The sequence below is a fragment of the Artemia sp. Qi Xiang Cuo genome, chromosome 5, assembly GCF_049724085.1.
Source record: "Artemia sp. Qi Xiang Cuo chromosome 5, ASM4972408v1, whole genome shotgun sequence".
NCBI classification, from domain to species: domain Eukaryota; kingdom Metazoa; phylum Arthropoda; class Branchiopoda; order Anostraca; family Artemiidae; genus Artemia; species Artemia sp. Qi Xiang Cuo.
The window spans coordinates 62,665,055-62,684,895 of record NC_142798.1 but is presented as its reverse complement, the minus strand read 5'-3'; the positions used below and the strand labels follow the sequence as shown (position 1 = coordinate 62,684,895).

At 33.7% G+C, this 19,841-nt stretch overlaps 1 protein-coding gene across 1 annotated transcript in view; it reads left to right on the top strand.

Moving 5' to 3' along the window:
- The first annotated feature begins 4,822 nt into the window (after positions 1-4,822).
- LOC148952357 (protein-L-histidine N-pros-methyltransferase CARNMT1-like) overlaps positions 4,823-19,841 on the top strand; it is a 58,202-nt gene continuing 43,183 nt past the window's right edge. The window contains 3 exon segments of the mRNA XM_089089182.1: positions 4,823-4,855; positions 13,196-13,248; positions 14,331-14,471. Coding sequence (XP_088945308.1) covers positions 4,823-4,855; positions 13,196-13,248; positions 14,331-14,471 — 227 coding nt within the window.

Here is a 19,841-nt window from a genome sequence, read left to right as displayed (position 1 = left end):
ATATATATATATATATATATATATATATATATATATATATATATATATATATATATATATATATATATATATATATATATATATATATATATATATATATATATATATATATATATATATATATATATATATATATATATATATATATATATATATATATATATATATATATATATATATATATATATATATATATATATATATATATATATATATATATATATATATATATATATATATATATATATATATATATATATATATATATATATATATATATATATATATATATATATATATATATATATATATATATATATATATATATATATATATATATATATATATATATATATATATATATATATATATATATATATATATATATATATATATATATATATATATATATATATATATATATATATATATATATATATATATATATATATATATATATATATATATATATATATATATATATATATATATATATATATACAGTTATACAGTATACAGTATTCACTTCTATTCTATACAGTATTCACTATTAGGGAAAAAAACATATAATTCCTGTCACAAATGAACTCCCGAATTTTTCGGATATCAACTGCTTAGACTGTTCCAATTCTCCGAAAATGCAGCGTAATGGTTTGGAGTTTTTCCGCTCGACGATCTTCATTAAATCAGCTACGTCATTTGCACAAAGAGGGGTGGAAAGGCGGGGGTTAGAGACACTGGGGGGTGATCGCACATTGATCTCCACCCTGAAGCTGTAATCCACCCTAGCAGTAGTGCCGCAGTTTTATGTTCCCACCTGGTAGAAATGTACTGGATTTGGACCCTCCCCCAAAATCTTTGCCCGACTCGTAAAAACGTTACAAAATGCATATAAATTTTTTTGATGTGTTTTTAAAATTCTTTTTAGCCCCCCCCCCCCCCCCAACGAAATTCTGGATACATCCTTGGATGGAGGCATAGTGTTAGGGACCTTCAAACGCGCCCACCCTTCAAAAATGTCATTACTTTCACGATTCCTGGCATACTTTCTTAAAATTGTCAAGTCATTCGCCCGTCTTTCAAATCCCCCCCCGACCGAGACCCATATCCAACTACGAGCTTTTTAACCGCAGCAACTTTAATATACGCTATTGGAGCTATATATTAATATACGCTATATATATATATATATATATATATATATATATATATATATATATATATAGTACTGAGAGAACTATTAATATACGCTATATATATATATACATATATATATATATATATATATATATATATATATATATATATATATATATATATATATATATATATATATATATATATATATATATATATATATATATATATATATATATATATATATATATATATATATATATATATATATATATATATATATATATATATATATATATATATATATATTTGACTCATCAGATTCTTCTTTGGAAATTATCGCATATTGGTATAAGATCAAATGTTTTTTCTTGGTTTGAATCATATCTTTCTGGTAGACTTATTTCAATTGATCCGCTTTTCGGAAGCCCTTCTGAAGTAGAATATGGCATCCCCCAGGGATCTGTTCTTGGCCCCGTTTTATTTCTGATTTACGTCAATGATCTGATTTCAGCAGTCAAGAACACCAGTCCTCTGGTATGCTGCAATCTGTGTCATACGGATGTTCCTTCGTGTCCCAATGCTACTTCTAATGAAGATTGACTCGTTGCTTTTGCTAACGACAGCACTTTTGGGACTCTAGGGAGGACGGAATGTGATGTCAGGTCTATTCTGGTGGCAATATTTGAGAGAGTAGTTTCATGGTTTGAGGCAAATTACTTGGCCTTGAATGTTACCAAGTCACATTTTCTTATTTTTTCTCGAATTGGTGTAGCTTTCCCTCAACTGACACAGCTTCAGGTGTCACAAGGCTTCTTGTGTAGACCAAAGAATCGGTTGGTCCGATTTCTTGGTATCCTGCTTGATGAGAACCTTTCGCTTAGACACCATATAGCCATGATTAGGGTTAAGGTCTCACGGAGTTTGGGTGTCATTCGAAAACTCAAACACACCTTTCCTGGATCTATTCTGAAGCTTCTTTTTTTCTGCCTTGTCCAGTCATATGTCTCTTATTGCCCCATAGTATGGATGTCTACACTGCGGTCGCTTTCTGCCATGTATGATAAAACACGGCGTCTGGTTATGGACACCAACCGTTCTTCACCAAGACCGCTTCTAAATCTACAGTCTATCTACATTCTTTCTTGTGCTTCTTTTGTTTTTCATCAGCTTCATGGCAATCTTCCAAAATCTCTTCAAAAAACTCCTCAGTTTATTTCTGATTCAGCTCCATATAACCTTCGTTCGCCACATAATATCTGCCTTCCTCCTACTCCCACTGTGCGGTCAGATTTCAATCCCCTCATCGCTTGTCATCAGGTTTGGAACTCCCTGCCTTCTTCAGTACAGAAATGCCACTCGTTTGGCACTTTCAAGAGGATTCTTAAGGACCATTTAGTTAAGAATCAAACTGAATAATTTTTTTTTTTTTTTTTTTTTTTTTTTTTTTTTTTGTGGAGTTGATGTCCCTTGAATGTTTAGTTTGTTTTATGGTGGTATTCTTTGCGCTATGACTCCCAGGCCTCAGGTATGATTATCAATATTTATTGGTGAAACTTGTATAGTTCACTAAGGAGTAGCATTCATGAAGACAGGTTAAATTTTATTGCTTTCGCACCATTTTATTACAGTCTAATAATTACAGTCTGTTTCGACGACAGGAATTCGCTTATAGTAATAATTTTTTTTTTTTTTTTTTTTTTTTTGTGTCTATTTAATATAATTAATTAATTTAGTTTATTTATTCTAATTTTTTCTATAGTTTCTATTTTATTTATATTTTCTTTTCTTCTCCTTCATATGTGAGTTAGTGATCATTTTAAATTTTCTTTTGTTTTTTATCCTTGAGTATGTAATTCATATGTCTTCCCTCTTTGTACAGGCCAATGAGCCTTTGAGGGATTTATAACATCTAATATTGTATGTGTATTTAATGAAGAATAAAACTTATCTTATCTTATCTTATTTATATATATATATATATATATATAAGCTTTCCTTAAAGAGTGAAAGGAATATCATTTAGAGATTGTTTCAAGATATATGACAAAGCTTTAAATCTTAAAGGATTTCTATTTGCTACGCACCAATATTATTGGTATGTTTTTTGTATTTTATAAATAGTCTTATTTATAAGATAATTAAATTATATCTTATTTATAATGATAAATTAAATTCTCTCAATGTCGAATTGATGACACGGTAGAGCACGTGTTATTTGAATATCTAATGTACTTGAGTCCTAGGACAGATGTAAGTTTAAATTTAAGTCATTGCTATTGCGATATCCTTTTGATTTAAAAGTCATACGGTGTAACAGAAACGTCTACTATTTGCTTATGAATTTCATTTTGCAAGTTAAGCTGTTTGAGATTTTAACTTTAGCTCATACAAGGCATTCTGTTCTATTTATACATCATTTTTCTAATTTCTTTTGTGTTTGCAATTTATAGTTACTTTGTTTTAGCGAAATAATCCTTTTGTGAGTATGAAATGCTCCAACCGGCTCATTCATGAAATCTTCCCCAGCCTTTTGTGCTCACCTGTTCCTGGTGATTAGGCCTGAGAAAAAATGGGACTTTAATTTTGTTACCAAAATGGTGACACTAATCTGTTATAGCTGAATCTATAATTCAAAATGACCCAGCATAACTTTGTGAACTGCATTCAGTGGATCCTTCTTTGGAGATGGGTTGCCCTAGAGCCTCTAAAAGTGTATTTTTAGTGAGAAAATATTCATGGTAGGCCTTTGACACCAATTATTCAGTTGCGTATAGTAGCTGCCGGGAGTATTTTCTGGCAGATTTTAGCATGAGTTTTACAGTAGCTTAGGAAACATTTCAAACCAAGATTTTGAGGTCAATAAACAATCGAAGGCTGTATTATTGAGCTACAAAATGAAAATTTATAGATACTTTCACATCTATGCTCCCAAGGAAATACTGGCCCACGAAAAGCTTAAATCTATAACTTCGTAATACTTTTGTTGAGTTGTCTAGTATTTTTACTGCAGCATAGTAAAAATGCAATACCCACAATTTCGTTTTTAGCGAAACGACAGTTTTCTTTCTTTCATTAAGAGCCAGAGAATCTCCTCTCAACTGAGTAATCCACATTAAAACATTTCCTTTTATACCGATCTTCTAAACAGTCCTTAAATTTTGGTAATAGTGAAAGTCTTGAAGGATACCCAGACTTTTATATAGGTTGAAGAATAGAATTTCAGTGTTTACATTCGGTTGAAAAAAAAAAAAATCCTAAAATATCACTAACTAGTAATAGGAAATCATTCCAGGGTCTTCAAAATATTTCATCTATGAGAGAATATTGACAAAATTGTTTGTCCATCTATAAAAAACATGTGTTATTAACATTAAAAAAAGAAGGCACAATATGCGAGAATGTTGCATGACTAAAATTGACAGAGAAAATATACCGCCATCTAGGATTTTGGTACGCGAATGTGGTTGTTTTTAAAAGCTTTATTTATCCCTTTGAAAAATCTCTGACATTAAAGTTTTGGTAACAACGTTAAGATACTATTAGCCATGACGTAAAAAGGTCAACTGATTGCTTAGACCAGGCCATGGCAATGTGGGACAAGTTAATTATAGGTAGCGCAATACTGTTGCCTAAGAAAAAGCAATAGGTTTACCCATAGGTTTTATTATTGGAATAAGGGAGCATGATTGATCCTGGGTCTCTAAGAACGCTTCAGGTAATAAGATGAAACTTGGGGAAATTTTGAAAAAAAAAATTAAAACAGTAGGTTGTTAGAAGGGTGCATTATAGGCACTATAGGCAGCGCAATACCGCTACCTAAGAAAAAGCAATATGGCTTCAATGACTTTATTTTAAAAACCCAACAACTATGTCTCCGGGGATGAATTGACCCCCCACAGCTTTTGAGACAAGGGCTGTAAGTGATACCAGTTGTCCATTGTTTACCCATAGGTTTTCTTATTGGAATAAGGGAGCATGTTTTATCCTGGGTCTCTAAAAACGCTTCGGGTAATAAGTTGAAACTTTGGGGAAATGTTAAAAAAATTAAAACAGTAGCATATTAGAAGGATGCATCAGAAATATCTCAGGAAAAGCACAGGGTACTAAGTTGAAACCTTCAGGGCATTCAGAGGAGAATGATCAACTAACAAAAAGACACTAGTTTCACACTACTACTACTGCTTAATATTTTTACTACTAATGCTAATGCTTCTACTACTGCTGCTGCTACTCTGGCTAAGGTCATTAAGATAATGTTGAACAAAATTAAAAGACATTAAGTATATCCTAGTCTCAAAAGCGCTTGTTTGAAATATCTTGGTAACAGCTAAAGCTATTAGCTTGAAAAGGGTTACTACTACTACTACTACCACTGCTGCTACTACTAATACTATCATTACTACTGCTACTACTATTAATACTACTAACACTACTACTTCTACCACTATTTAATTAAATCAAGAGAGTTTAAGGGCACCGAGATTCAATTAAGGGCCTATCAGCAAAATCTCGAAAATGGCTAATGTTATTAGAATGGAAATTTCAGGGAATGTACAGGGTGATGTCAAACTTAATGTAAAGACGCTATATTTATTCTGGTGCTCAAAAGCGAATATACGAAATATCTCAGGAGAAACTAAGGGCATTAAGTTGAAACATTCCGATAAGTTTGAGGGGATTTTGAATTAAATCAAAGGCAGTACGTGCATCCAGGTTGTCAAAAGAGCATATATGCAATATCTCAGGATCAGCTAGGGGTATTTGTGTTGAAACATTGAGGAAATGCTGAGGGGGATGTTCAACTGAATCAAAAAGACACTAGTTCCCAAATGGGTGCATCTGGCCGTATTAATATTGATCTCAGGAAAGGCTATGGGTGTTCAGTTGAAACATTTAGGGAATGTTAAGGGGGAAGTTGAAAGACATTATATGCATCCAGATAATCAAAAAGGCATTTCCACAATATCTTAAGTGCAGTAATGAGTATTAATTCGAAATTTTCAGAGAATGTCAAAGGGTATTTAGAACCTAAGAAAAAGGCGCTATGTGGATCCTAGATTTCCAATAGGGTACCACCAATAAATCAGGTACGGATAAAAGTACTAATTGAAACTGTCAGGAAATTTTGATAGGGATTTTAAACGAAATCAAAAGGCATCAAGTATAGAGATTATCAAAAGACCTATCCGCAATATCATAAGAAAGACAAATGTATTACTTTTAAGCTTTCATGGAATGTTTAGGAGGATTGCTTAGGAATGTTTAGGACTGTTTTGAATATTTAGGAGGATTAGCCGTTCGGGAAGGCTAAGAGCATTAAAATAAAACTACTCAGGAACTGCTTAGAGTATTAGCTTGAAACTTTCAGGGAATATTCTGGGAAATGTTTAAGCTAATTAAACAACGCTATATACATCCATTGGATCAAAATAACCCATTCGGAATGTTTCAGGAATATTGTTTTAAGGAACAGTGTATTAAGTTGAACTTGTCAAGGAATGTTGAAAGGTATTTTCACATAAATAAAAAGCACTATTTGCATCTAGGCTGTCAAATTGTACTTAAATGTCCCAAAAACAGTTTAGGTATTAAATTTGAGCTTACGGGGAATGTTAAGAGAGGGGTTGACCCTTATCAAGAAACAGTATATTTATCCAGGTTGTCAAAATGACATTTTCCCCCTTCACACGAAGCACACTCACTGCAAAGTAACCAATAAAAGAATTTAAAGGGTCCAATGAATTATCAAGGCATTAGTCTGGTCTATGTAAGTAGCCAATTACTTAGTAATATGATACTTCTTAGACTGAAAAAGGCTGTAGACAAAGTTTTAAGAGAAGAACAGTGTTGTTTTAGAAAAGGTAGAGGATGTGTCGACCAAACTTTCACTCTTAGGTTAATAATTGAGGAGCGCCTTAGTTGTCAAACACCTTTGGTCCTCAGTTTTATAGATTATGAGCAAGCACTCGATTCTGTTGATAGAAGAGCTTTAGCAAAGGTCTTATTCTTGTATGTTATACCAGACAAATGCATTAAAGTGATTAGTGCTATGTACAAGAATAGCACTTACATATTACGGTAGGAAATGAGGTTAATAGCTAGTTTTGCATTCAATCTGGAGTTAAGCAGGGTTGTGTTCTATCCCCCTTTATGTGGATCATTTTGAACGGAATTTGTCTTAAGGAGCTAAGGAAAGGCAATGAGAGACCACGGAATCAAATGGGGATTAAAAACTCTCCTGGATTTGGATTATGCTGATGATTTAAGCATCCTAGATGAAAGTGTGAGCAAAATGAATGAACTTTTAGAGGTTTTGCAAGTTCAGGGTGCTAGAATAGGTTTGAAAATTAATATAAAGAAGACTAAGTCACTAAGGAATAAGCGAAGATGAAAAGGTGATGTTGGGTAACGAAAAGATTGATTAAGTGGTCAGCTTAATTTACCTTGGTAGTATTATTAGTAAAGCCGGTGGGAGCAGTGAAGATGTTAAAAGTAGAATAACTAAGGCTCAGGATGTTTTCCACAGTTAAAAAAAGTTTGGAAGAATAGGAAGATTAGTCTGTAAAATAAGATTAGAACATTGGAAGGTACAGTGATGACAGTGGTCAAATATGGGCGCTCCGAAAAGCGGATGAAGATTTACTAGATGGTTTTCAGAGAAATTGCCTACAGATTGTTCTGGATTTCTATGAAGGGGGCGCTGGATTTCCCTGCATTATTTAAAAAACGATCAGAAATTAAATTAAAAAAAAAATGTTCAACTGAAATTAAGGAGCAACATTAAAACTTAAAAAGAACAGAAATTATTACGTATATGAGGGGGTTCGCCCCCTAGTTAATACCTCGCTCTTTGCGCAAAAGTTTTTTAAGTACTTTCAAAAGAGCTATCTATTCTAATTAATCGGCCTTTGTGATTCAGGGGTTTGTGATTCGAACAAAATTCAAATTTTAGCGTGAAGAGCGAGGTATTGACTCCCTAATATACATAATAAAAACATACGAATATAGAAGTTTGTTTCGTAAGTTAATTTGTAAGTTACGTCAGAACAAAATTTTAAGAAAAACATTTAGCCGAAAAGAAGTAAAATTAATATGCAAATTTTGTTTTAATTATTCATGTACGGTGAGCCAAAATCAAAGCTGCATTAAATCAAAACGTTCACAAATTAAATAAAAAAACGAGTTTTTTTAACTGAAAGTAAGGAGAGACATTAAAATTTAAAACGAACAAAAATTATTCCGTATATGAAAGGGGCTGTCCCCTCCTCAACGCCTCGCTCTTTACGCTAAAGTTTTTTATTGTTTAAAAAAATCAAGTTGTGAGACAGAGCAAAACTTTAGCGTAAAGAGCGAGGTGTTGAGGAGGGGACAGCCCCTTTCATATATGGAATAATTTATGTTTGTTCTAAGTTTTAAAGTCGCTTCTTACTTTCAGTAAAAAAAAACTTGTTTTGTTTTAATTTAATTACTATCAAGGAATGAGCATTAATTTAAATTCCTACTCGTTTCTGTTTGTTTTACCGTGGGTTCCCGCATATAGAATTTTTTTAGGGAGAAAATATTGTATTAAAATTTGAACACAAAATTTGCATGTTAACACCGTATTCATTATAGAGGAAAATACTGAAAGATTTGTATCAGTCCGATTTTAAATGGCAAAAATTAATGTAAAAGTTAATGTAAATAGCCTAAGTTTTCCAGATATCTTTTTAATACACATTGTCATCAACCCTCCACTTAACTGGGCATAGCTTGGGCAATATACAAAAATTCACTGATTTTATGGGTTTGTCATTATCCTTTTATGCTGAGTTATTACCAATAATTAGATTGCAACATCAATGAAGCCAATTTAAAAATAATAGCATATTAACTCATTTTTTTTTTAATATCCTAGGGCAAAGCCTATATCTTGTTTTGTTATAGCAAGAAAACATCCAAAATGTCAGTAATGATGACATTTAAAAATGGCTGTAAGTGAGAAATCAATTCGTAGATTCCGTTTTTTCTTTTTGAATTCTGTTCTAGCTAAGAAACAAATTGACGACTCAAAAGTACCACCACTAGAATCTGCCTGCTCCATGCTAGTCTAAATATTTAGCCGCTAGAACCCATAATATGCTGCACAAAAAAAAACAAAAAAAAACAGGCCTGTATTTTTCAAATTAGGCCTAACCTTATGAAATGTCCTACTAATCTCATTTTCAAAACCAGTTTCTTTATAAACTTTATCCCATAATCATTACAACCAGCCTACTCTAATGCTCTCTATCAGCCTTAGAGTATAGTATTCTATAATTTCTAACTGGCATAATCGATTCTTCAATATCCATTTTGATCTCGCTCAGTCTATTGATTTGATGCGATTTATTCATCAAAGTTATCGCAGAAGTTGATATTCGTGAACTTTTACAATGTTTTAGAAAATCGAACAGATTTTAACCAAATTTCAGACATAGCTGCAATATTCGCAAATCTGGCCGAATAATCGTGTTTGGATGCGAATGATCGTATATGTGGGAACCCAGGGTTATATTACAGGACTATACTTCTGCTCCTAAGTTTTAATGTAGATCTTTACTTTTCTTTAAAAAACCTGTTTTACTGAAATTTTTTAAAACTAATTCATCGAAAAGTCAAGTGCGCTTTAAGCCATGGAGTTTTCATATCAGTTAAAAGGAAGAGGCTAAATAAGAAAATAACGCATAATTGTTGATTTACACTGCACAAGTCTACACTATTTATGCTCTATATTGTAGCCTACGCTTAAGAATGAAAATGTATAACGAATAAACTTAATAATGCTTCTTCTTAGTTTGACCCTTAGTAAGTGAACCTATTAGATTTGTTTACAAATTGTGCATAAGAATAAAACTTTATTTCTGATTGTGAGTTATTTCTAGCCGACCTATCATGCTTAATTGCTTATGGTAATCAGCGTGTGTCTTAAAATGGCATAAATGGAAAGGCTTTTTGTAAAAAAGTTCTTCAAGCATGAAATTCGTTGTCTAATCTTTGTAACTTGTAGGGTGAAATGACAATATACAATGACAAATAAAATCAAACCCCCTAAAAGTGGTTGAACAAATAGGTAGGCAAGAACCATTTACAAAACTCCACAGTTCGATCATCAAACAGAGATTATTGGACCCTTTAGAGGTCCAAAAAGGTTTTATAAATTGAAATCAGACCCGCTAAAAGTAGTTAAATAAATAGGTAAACAAGAACCATTTACAAAAATCCGCAATTCGATCATCAAACAGAGATTATTGGACCCTTTAGAGGTCCAAAAAGGTGTTTTAAATAAAATCAGACCCCCTAAAAGTAGTTGAAAAAATAGATAGGCAAGAACCATTTACAAAAATCCACAAGCCGATCATCAAACAGAGATTATTGAACCCTTTAGAGGTCTAAAAAGGTGTTGTAAAAAAAATCAGACCACCTAAAAGTAGTTGAACAAACAGGTAGGCAAGAATCATTTACAAAAGTCCCCAGTCCGATCATCAAACTGAGATTATTGAACCCTTTAGAGGTCTAAAAAGCTGTTGTAAAAAAAATCAGACCCCCTAAAAGTAGTTGATCAAATAGATAGGCAAGAACCATTTACAAAAATCCACAGGCCGATCATCAAACAGAGATTATTGGACCCTCTAGAGGTCCAAAAAGGTGTTATAAATAAAATCAGACCCCCTAAAAGCAGTTGAACAAATAGGTAGTCAAGAACCATTTACAAACATCCACAGTCCGATCATCAAACAGAGATTATTGGACCCTTTAGAGGTCCAAGAAGGTGTTTTAAATAAAATCAGACCCCCTAAAAGTAGTTGAACAAATAGGTAGGCAGGAAGCATTTACAAAAATCCAAAGTTATATCATCAAACAGAGATTATTCGACCCTTTAGAGGTCCAAAAAGTTTTTTTTAAATGAAATCAGACCCCCTAAAAGTAGTTGAACAAATAGGTAGGCAAGAACCATTTACAAAAATCCAGCGTTCACAAATTCATTAATATTTAATGACTCGCTGTTAGCTGGCAAAAACCTTCCGATTTTGAAAGATGCCTCCTGATGGTGCAAAAATCTTTGATCAAGTTCTTCAATAAGTGAAGCAAAGTTAGGTTCCAACAATGACTCGCGATGAAAAACCTTGATGGACTCATTATCGTTGATAGACTTTCAGCGGATAGACCTTGGAACAGCCGGAGCCACATTTATCTCTTGTGCAAGCTCATAGGCTTTCTGAAAAATTGTTTCAAAATCATTTTGTTTTTGACTGCAGTAAAGTATCAGAACATAGATTAATATACCGACAGCACTCAACTAAGTCTAAATCTTTGGCTTGCAGCGCCTTAGAAACAGAGATTATTATGGCACTCACAAACTCTAGCATAGCCATCGTGAACATGAAACTAAATTCAGTTGCTGCTGAAACCAACACATTTGCTTTTGAAATAACTTCTGTATCGCAACGTAGGCTACCAACTATTTCCTCAAGTACGGAAATAATCGCACGATACAAAGACATAAAAACTAAAATACAATCGTGACGCTCCACCCGTCTCGTTTCGCACAACTTCACAAGCTTTTTCACAGGACTATCGGGACAAACAACAGCGACCACTTCTACAAACATATTCGTTCTTTTTGGTGAGGATGATAAAAATGATATAATCCACTGTAGCAAAGGTTGACCTAACAAGTCCTACCCTACTAGTTTTACATAAAGCCAAATTTAAGCTGTACGATGAGAACATTAAAGAAAAAATGTTCTTGGAGCAGAACTTATTCTATGCTATGCAATAAAAACGATTAAAAGAAGGTGCCAAAAGTAATAATTTTTTGTTCAGTTGAAAGGTGGCAATCAAATGCTTGATGAGATTCCAAGTTTAGGCTTAAGTATTCATGTACCTAATCAATACATTTCTCCTTCCACCATTTTAGAGGGGAAATTCTCTGACATTTTTTTTGGGAGGGGGAGGGGGTGTTAGGATAAATTTTCCCTTTAGCCTTTTACAAGTAGGCTATGGTTGACTCTGGATCATTAAGACGTCATAAAACCTATAGAACTATATATATAAAACCTATAGAATATATATAAAACCTATAGAGCTCGGGATAGGAAAAAAGATACAAAACTGAAAAGGATCGGGTTTCTTGCACTTTAATGCGTCATTTATAGGTATTTATAGGTGTTAAATTATTTATTAAACTGTTTACAGGTATTAAAGACTATTAACGTCACAAGCAACATTGTACTGCTAGATTGAGTCAATGTCCAGAAAAAACAACTTATAGAAATTGTGCCATATGCCAGACCTGTGAACACAATTTTATTTCAGAGGAGGGGGCTGCATTTCGGGGGGAAGGACAACTTTGAGAAGTGTCTGCTTTTCTGAATATTTGACAAAAGACATTTTCTGCTGTTATTCAAACTATTTCCCTAGAATTATTCCATGTGTCTTCTACATTATCAACTTCTAAACTCTTTAGTTGTATATGTAACTGTTCCTAGGAAGTTCATCTCAAATTCTCATGGCCCCTATGATCCCTATGATCAAAGAATTTGATCAGCTGCAAAGAATTGCAGCTAAGCATGTAGTTTTTGAATATAGAACTCTGATGTCTTGGATATCCAATGCTATCAATCAGAGAGCTTCTGTCCCTATGTTCATCGTCTGCGCTTAAGAATAGCGTTCAAATGTATGTCTAGTGGGATTTCCTGCCTAACCAAGTGTATGGAAAGACATAGTTTTTTAGGTATTAAAATATTGTGGGACCTGTATGTCAGTATCTTTTGAGTATCATTGGGTCCCTAGTGCATAGTGTTGAGAAGGTAGTGCATGTTTAGAACATGAATTATTGTGTTGATTTCACAGTGAAAGAGATTCATTTTGTACAAACTGTGGTAGTTGAGTGAATGGTAGCCCTACTTAGACTTAGTTCCTCCAACATCTGTCACATATATGGCAATAATGGCAAACCTCCGCGTCGAACAATCCTGAACCAAAGTCCATATCTTGTTGAGAGATGATCTTAGAACTCCTGTCTCTTCTTTAGGGGAACGACCAACTTTTGCCCGTTGTCTACCACTCTTCCACGAGTATGGAGGAGTAAGCACCAAACTTTGAAGGGAAGTCGTCCGTGTCGCATTCAAATCCTGTGACCCCAGTATGGCCACCTTTTTTGTCAGACTTTGTCATTTGTTTGTGGTTGCTTTGTGAGAGGTTGATCTAGGTGCTAGTAACTGTATCAACCCAACTATTCGCAAGCATTCTTCGCAGGTAGTTGCTTTGAAATCAAAGCCACCCTTTCCCTACAGCTTTAGACAGACTTCACCATTCCCAGCCATGTGCCATTATACATATAACGTTGATGTTTACCAGACACAACTTCAGCTTCAGAGAGCACTTGCTAGATCTCTGAACATTATTTAATTGAGAGAATGCTGAACCTGCATATGCAATTTGAAGTACGCCACTTATTTGGGGTTACTCGGTGAGACACCTGGTCTGGGTATTATGTATTCTATCGACCCAACTAATCACAAGCATTTTTCGCAGGAAATTACTCTCAATTCTAACCAACCTTTTATTCACAGCCTTAGACATACTAGTGTACGGATCCACATATCATTATGGAGATTACGTTGCTGTTGAATAAGCATACCTTCAGCTTCAGAGACTCTATTCAGACTCTATTCAAGAGAGAGGCTCTGAGTATTTACTGGGTTTTGACTGCTTAGCAAAGACGACTACAGATCCATTCAAATTATCAAATACATGTATTGCTGATAAACTAAAAAAATTCCGTTACCTTATGTAACCATTACGTGCAATCATATTCCAGAAGAAGGAGAAGAAAAGCAGTAAAAGTGAAGGTACATCATAACAACCAAACACATATATCCAAGGCAACAAACGTAACACAAGCTAGCATCTATAGCTAAGAGCTCTGTGGGTGAAATTTTGGAAAATGAAAATTTTTTCTTTGTATTACTTGTTTATTTATGTTATTACTCATTAGTGTTGCTTATTACTTATTGTTATTACCTGTTTATTACTTATACTACCATGTTTCTTTGTTTTATTATATTCATTGTTTACTTTCGTTTATTTTAGCTGTGAAACATAGAATGGTCAAAAACTTGTCTTGATGTTTGTTGATTAATTTATGAACTTATTATTCTTTTAAGGAATTCCAGTGATGTTGAAGTGTTGGTTCCTGGAGCTGGTCTAGGACGATTAGCTTATGAAATAGCCAAACGAGGTTACACCTGTCAAGGCAATGAATTCTTACTGTTTATGTTATTTGTATCAAATATTGTTCTCAACAAGTAAGCTGCCTTCTTATTTCTAGTTATTACGCCTGGTTTTGCCACTTTACATCTTGTTGTACTAAAAGTTGATGTATCACAGTTGACCAATTACATTATGGCATTGAATTTTGAATATTTGCTTATTATTATAAATTAATATAAATTATTATATATATAATATGTAATTATTATATACATATTATATATAATTATTATATATATAATATTATAACTTATTATATAATATATATATATATATATATATATATATATATATATATATATATATATATATATATATATATATATATATATATATATATATATATATATATATATATATATTATATATAAGTTCCTATCATTATTATTTTAAATTATGGCATTTTGAATATTTGCTTATCTTGTTCTAGTAAAAGGAGATGTATGACAGTTGACCAATTAAATTATGGCATTGAATTTTTGAATATTTGCTTATTATATCAGTTCGATTGGTTTTTGTCCTTACCAGTGGCCTAATTTCGTCAAAATCCTAGAGAGAGGAGGAGGAGGGTAAAGTTGGAGTCAATTTTCCCAAATCAAATGAAAATGACTGTGAAAAATAAAAATAAGCCATTTAGTACTATAAAGGCAAAGATATACGAAATAAAACGGACCTGTTTCTGTGGATGCGTCAATTATACAGGCTTATCTTAGTTTTGACAAGATTATTTTGCAGAAACCAAATTTTTGATGGGGGGTGGGGGGGCAAAATTTGGTCTAGAGGAGGCAAACTGGAGTCTGGAGGGGGCGGTTGCCCCCCACCCCTGCCCCATAGCAAATTGTGCCCCTGGTCTTTACTATTCACTGAGTTTATACCTTTTCAAACAGTTCGTGGTAACGAACTGTAAGTAAGGAGCGACCCGGCTCAATTGTAACCGAAACTCTAAAAAACGGAATTTTGAGACCAATAGATACATCAAAAGAATCAGATTTTAATTCTTATTTCAAATATATAAGTTTCATCAAGTTTAATTTTACTTATAAAAAGTTACGCGCCTTAGAAAATTTGGCTGATTTTCGAAAAAAGGGGGAAAGACCCCCTAAAATCTATAGTACCTGAATAACAAGCAAACCATCATATTCAGCGTGTCAGAAAACCCGACTGTAGAGGTTTTAAGCTGCTATCTATAAAAATGTGGAATTTTGGAGTTTTTTCCAGAAGAAAGATCACGGGTGCGTCTTTATTTTTTTTTCCCCAAAGGTGGTTGTATCGACCCAGTGGTCCTAGAATATCGTGGAAGGGCTCATTGGAATGAAAATTAAAAATTATAGTGCCCTTTTTAAGTGACCAAAAAAAAATGGAGGGCAACTAGGCCCCCTCCCACGGTCATTGTTTTCCCAAAGTCACCTGATCAAAAATCTGAGATGTCCATTTTTTTCAGCATGATCGAAAATATTATAAGTATGTCTTTTAGAATGACTTAATCCCCCGAAGTTCCCGGGAGGAGGGCTGAAAGTTATGAACTTTACCCAATGTTAACATATAGTATTTGTTATTGGGAAGTATACAGTACAGACGTTTTCAGGGGAGATTTTTCCTGGTAGTGGGGGGGGGGGTAGGGACGTACACAGGGGGGGGCACCCCCCTCCCCGAAATCTCACGATTTTTTTCATTTTCCCATAATTTTCTGATTTTTCTCACAGAATAATGGCTTTGAAGGATTTGGCCCCCCCGAAACAAATTTGCCCCACCCGAAACAAATTCCTGCGTACGTGCATGGGGTCGGGGGTTATGTAGAAGGATCTTTCCATGAAGGAAGTTTTCATGGGGGAAGGGACATTACTATGAAGGGGACGCCGGACTTCCCAGCATTATTTAAAAAAAGATCAGAAATTAAATATAAAAAAACAAGTTTTTCAACTGCACCAGCAGCAACATCAAAACTTCAACCGAACAGAAAATATTACATATATGATTGGGTTTACCCCCTAGTCAATACGTCACTCTTTAAGCCAGAGATTTTATAGTACTTTCATAAGAGCTATTTATTCTAATTAACGGCCTTTGTGATTAAGGGGTCATTTTTAAAGAATTGGAACAAAATTCGAACTTTGGCTTAAAGAGCAAGGTATTAACTAGGGGGCAAACCCTCTAATATACGTATTAAAAATATATGAATATAGAAGTTCGTTACGTAAGTTAATTCGTAAGTTACGTATATTTATTACTAATAAAAACGTTCGTAAATAAAATGAAACAAGTTTCGAGAAAGCCATTTAACCAAATGAAAGTAAATTAATATTAAAATTTTTTTTTAATTATTTATGCACTGTGATCCAGGATCAAAACCTGTATTTATTTATAAAAGTTCAAAAATTAAATAAAAAAACAAGTTTTTTTTAACTGAAAATAAGGAACAGAATTAAAGCTTAAAACGAACAGAAAGTATTCCGTATACTATAGAGACTGTCCCCTTCTCAATGCCTTGTTCTTTACGCCAAAGTTTAACTTTCTCACAACTCTATTTTTTTAAACAATAAAAACTTTAGCGTAAAGAGCGAGGCGTTGAGGAGGGGCAGCCCCTTTCATATACGGAATAATTTCTGTTCGTTTTAAGTTTTAATGTCGCTCCTTACTTTCAGTTAAAAAAAACTAGTTTTTTTTATTTAATGATAATAAGGATCCAGATTCGTAGGAATCGCCTAGTTGCAGGAGTGGTAGCTTGCGTTCCGGCCGTGGTATATAGCAACTGGGAGTTTTGGTGGAAACAGCTAAATAAATGAAGATGGACGAACGGCTGAATAATAGGGAAAAAGGGCGTGAAAATGATAAAGTCAGTGAGGGGGCTTGAAATGTTCGCATTGAAGCCTTTGGGAGAGATCACCAGTTCGTCACAAGGAAGCCAATGATAGGACTAAAGAAGCTTGTAGGAAAACTTTTGAGAGCGTTAGTTCATCGTAAGCACCCTTTATGCCAGAGACATGTATTTATATTTCTCAAATGCATGCTTGAAATATTGAATGATCAATAACCTTCAAGTAAAAAAAAAAAAAAAAATAAAGTAATTGAGTTCAAGAGATTTAGACGCGCCAGTTTTCAAGTTTTAAAAATGAGGTTAATAGTGCTCATGCCCGTTATGACAACAGTTTGTCTCGCTTTTTTTGCTCTCCCTAACTAGTGTGTAAGATATATAACTATCATGTACTAATGTACTAACTCTCATGTACGATGCATATTGAGAGACATCATTCTAAAGATTATAGAGGTCGCGATTTCACTCAAAGATTCTAAAAAGTGAGAGGTACCAGCCCTCTCACCCACAGAAGACCTTTGAAACATAATAATTCATTTTGGAAAGCAATGCAAGGATTTTGGTTCTTTGGTCCACATTGCGAGCAAAAAGCTATCAAAGCTATCACAGTCAAAGTGCGCTTTTTTTGTGTGTCTTTTTTTTAGATCTAGAATTTTTTTTGTTTGCTATGTTTTTGTTAGCTGTTGTTTTCTAATCTGGAATAGAAATATCTTATTAGTAGATACCTATCATGAGGTCCCATTGATCACCCCTGCTGCAATCTACAATTTAGTCTAACTCTGTCAGTACACCAAATAAGGGCATAGAATCCCCAGGGAGAATGATTGCATAATCGGTCAATGACCTAAATTTCCAAAGGTCGATTTATTTGATGTTGTTGTTTTGGCCAAGTGCATGCTCGGGGTAAATGTCAAGGTGTCCAGGAATTAGGAAACAGTTAGATCACGTGTTTCCTTCTCAGCCAATCAGAGGGCTGGTTATATATTAGCGGCGGAGGATTGCAGAGAATATAAGGAAAAGGTTTTTGCCAAAGTTTTATTAGTCTGAGAATAGAATTCAAAGGAGTGAGAACAGTTTTGACTTTACTCATTTAGATATATATTTGTGATGGCGAGTGGAATGTTTACCCTCTTAGAAGTTGATAGTGGAGTTTATGCTAATAATACAAGAGTACCAAACATTGCGGTGGAAATCACAAAAGGATCATGGCTTTGTCTGGAATGGAATGTAGTATATGCAAGATAGTGATATCCTTGAGTAAATTTAAAATGGAGGATCAATTATGTTTCGCTGCAAAAGTTGATATAACACATGTGAATAGACTTCAATGTGCTTTAAGTGCATTAGTGAAACATATCGAAGACAATAAACTCTATCGCTAATTGTACACGCTTAGTATTATTGTTGTTGTAATTATTCAATAAAATTTTTTCGAAATTAAAAATGTTCCCTTTCTGGTTATGTTAGGTTAGGGTTAGCGAATCAGGGTCAGTGTAGAATCAGCAGTCAGAGTGAAAGGATTGAAAAATGAATAAATTTGAGAAAGAGAGACTTAGATCAAATCTAGTGTTTATGGAAAAACATTAGATTTTGCATGACGATTTTCTCGAGTTATCTCTTAAACGCAGGATATTCTCTCGTCAGGGAACACTTGACAATATAATGAGGAGTGATTCTCCCCCATTGGACTATTGTATGAAAATTTTAAAATGTGACTCAAGTGCTTATAGTCAATTTATTGGTATATTAATTGGAACAAAGCAGAATCATATCGTGGATATACTTTTGAAAACATCGCCAATGGATTCAATATAGATGGCTCCTCCGCCATTTGAAAGAGGTAACGTCACAGAGCTACTCCTCTCCCCATTCCCCTCACTGAATTTATCGAGTAAGAACAATCAGCTTCGATTTAACTGTGAGAGAGTTGACATCGGAAACTGAAATATGTTCTTTACATATCAATTGTACTTGTACATAATTGGCAGATGGACTCAATGTGAGAATCGTACAATTATTAATGACTATAGTGAAAAGTGAGAAATATGTAATCCTTGTAAATTACATAGAGGCTGTGCAGCACAACTTAAAGGATGTAATTCATGTCTTGAAGAGATTTGTGACTCTCACCCTAGAGGACATCTGTGCTCCAATTGTCACTATGATAAATGTGATCAGTGAGAGAGTACTTACCCCGCTATAACTGGAAAGAATCGTCGAGATTGGTATTGTCGTGGATTTAAATTATTCTGGGAAGAGGAATCTGGTCTACGATTCAACTGTTGGGGTAAGAAGACAATTTGGTTTCTACGTCATCGTTGTGACGACACTGCCTATTATGACTATAAACCAAGTGATTTTTATTTGGCAGTTACCGAATGTGATTCACCATTTGAAAACATTGTATGCGATATTGCTTCGTGATATTTGATTGAAACTCGTGAATTTCATAATATGAATGCAAATAGTATCATTGACTATACAAAAAGATATGACAAGAGTGAAGTTACATTGTACTGTAGAAAATGTGATCCTGACTTTGAAGTCAATCAAGATCAATATACAGTGAATCCAAGTGATTTACCAGCATTAG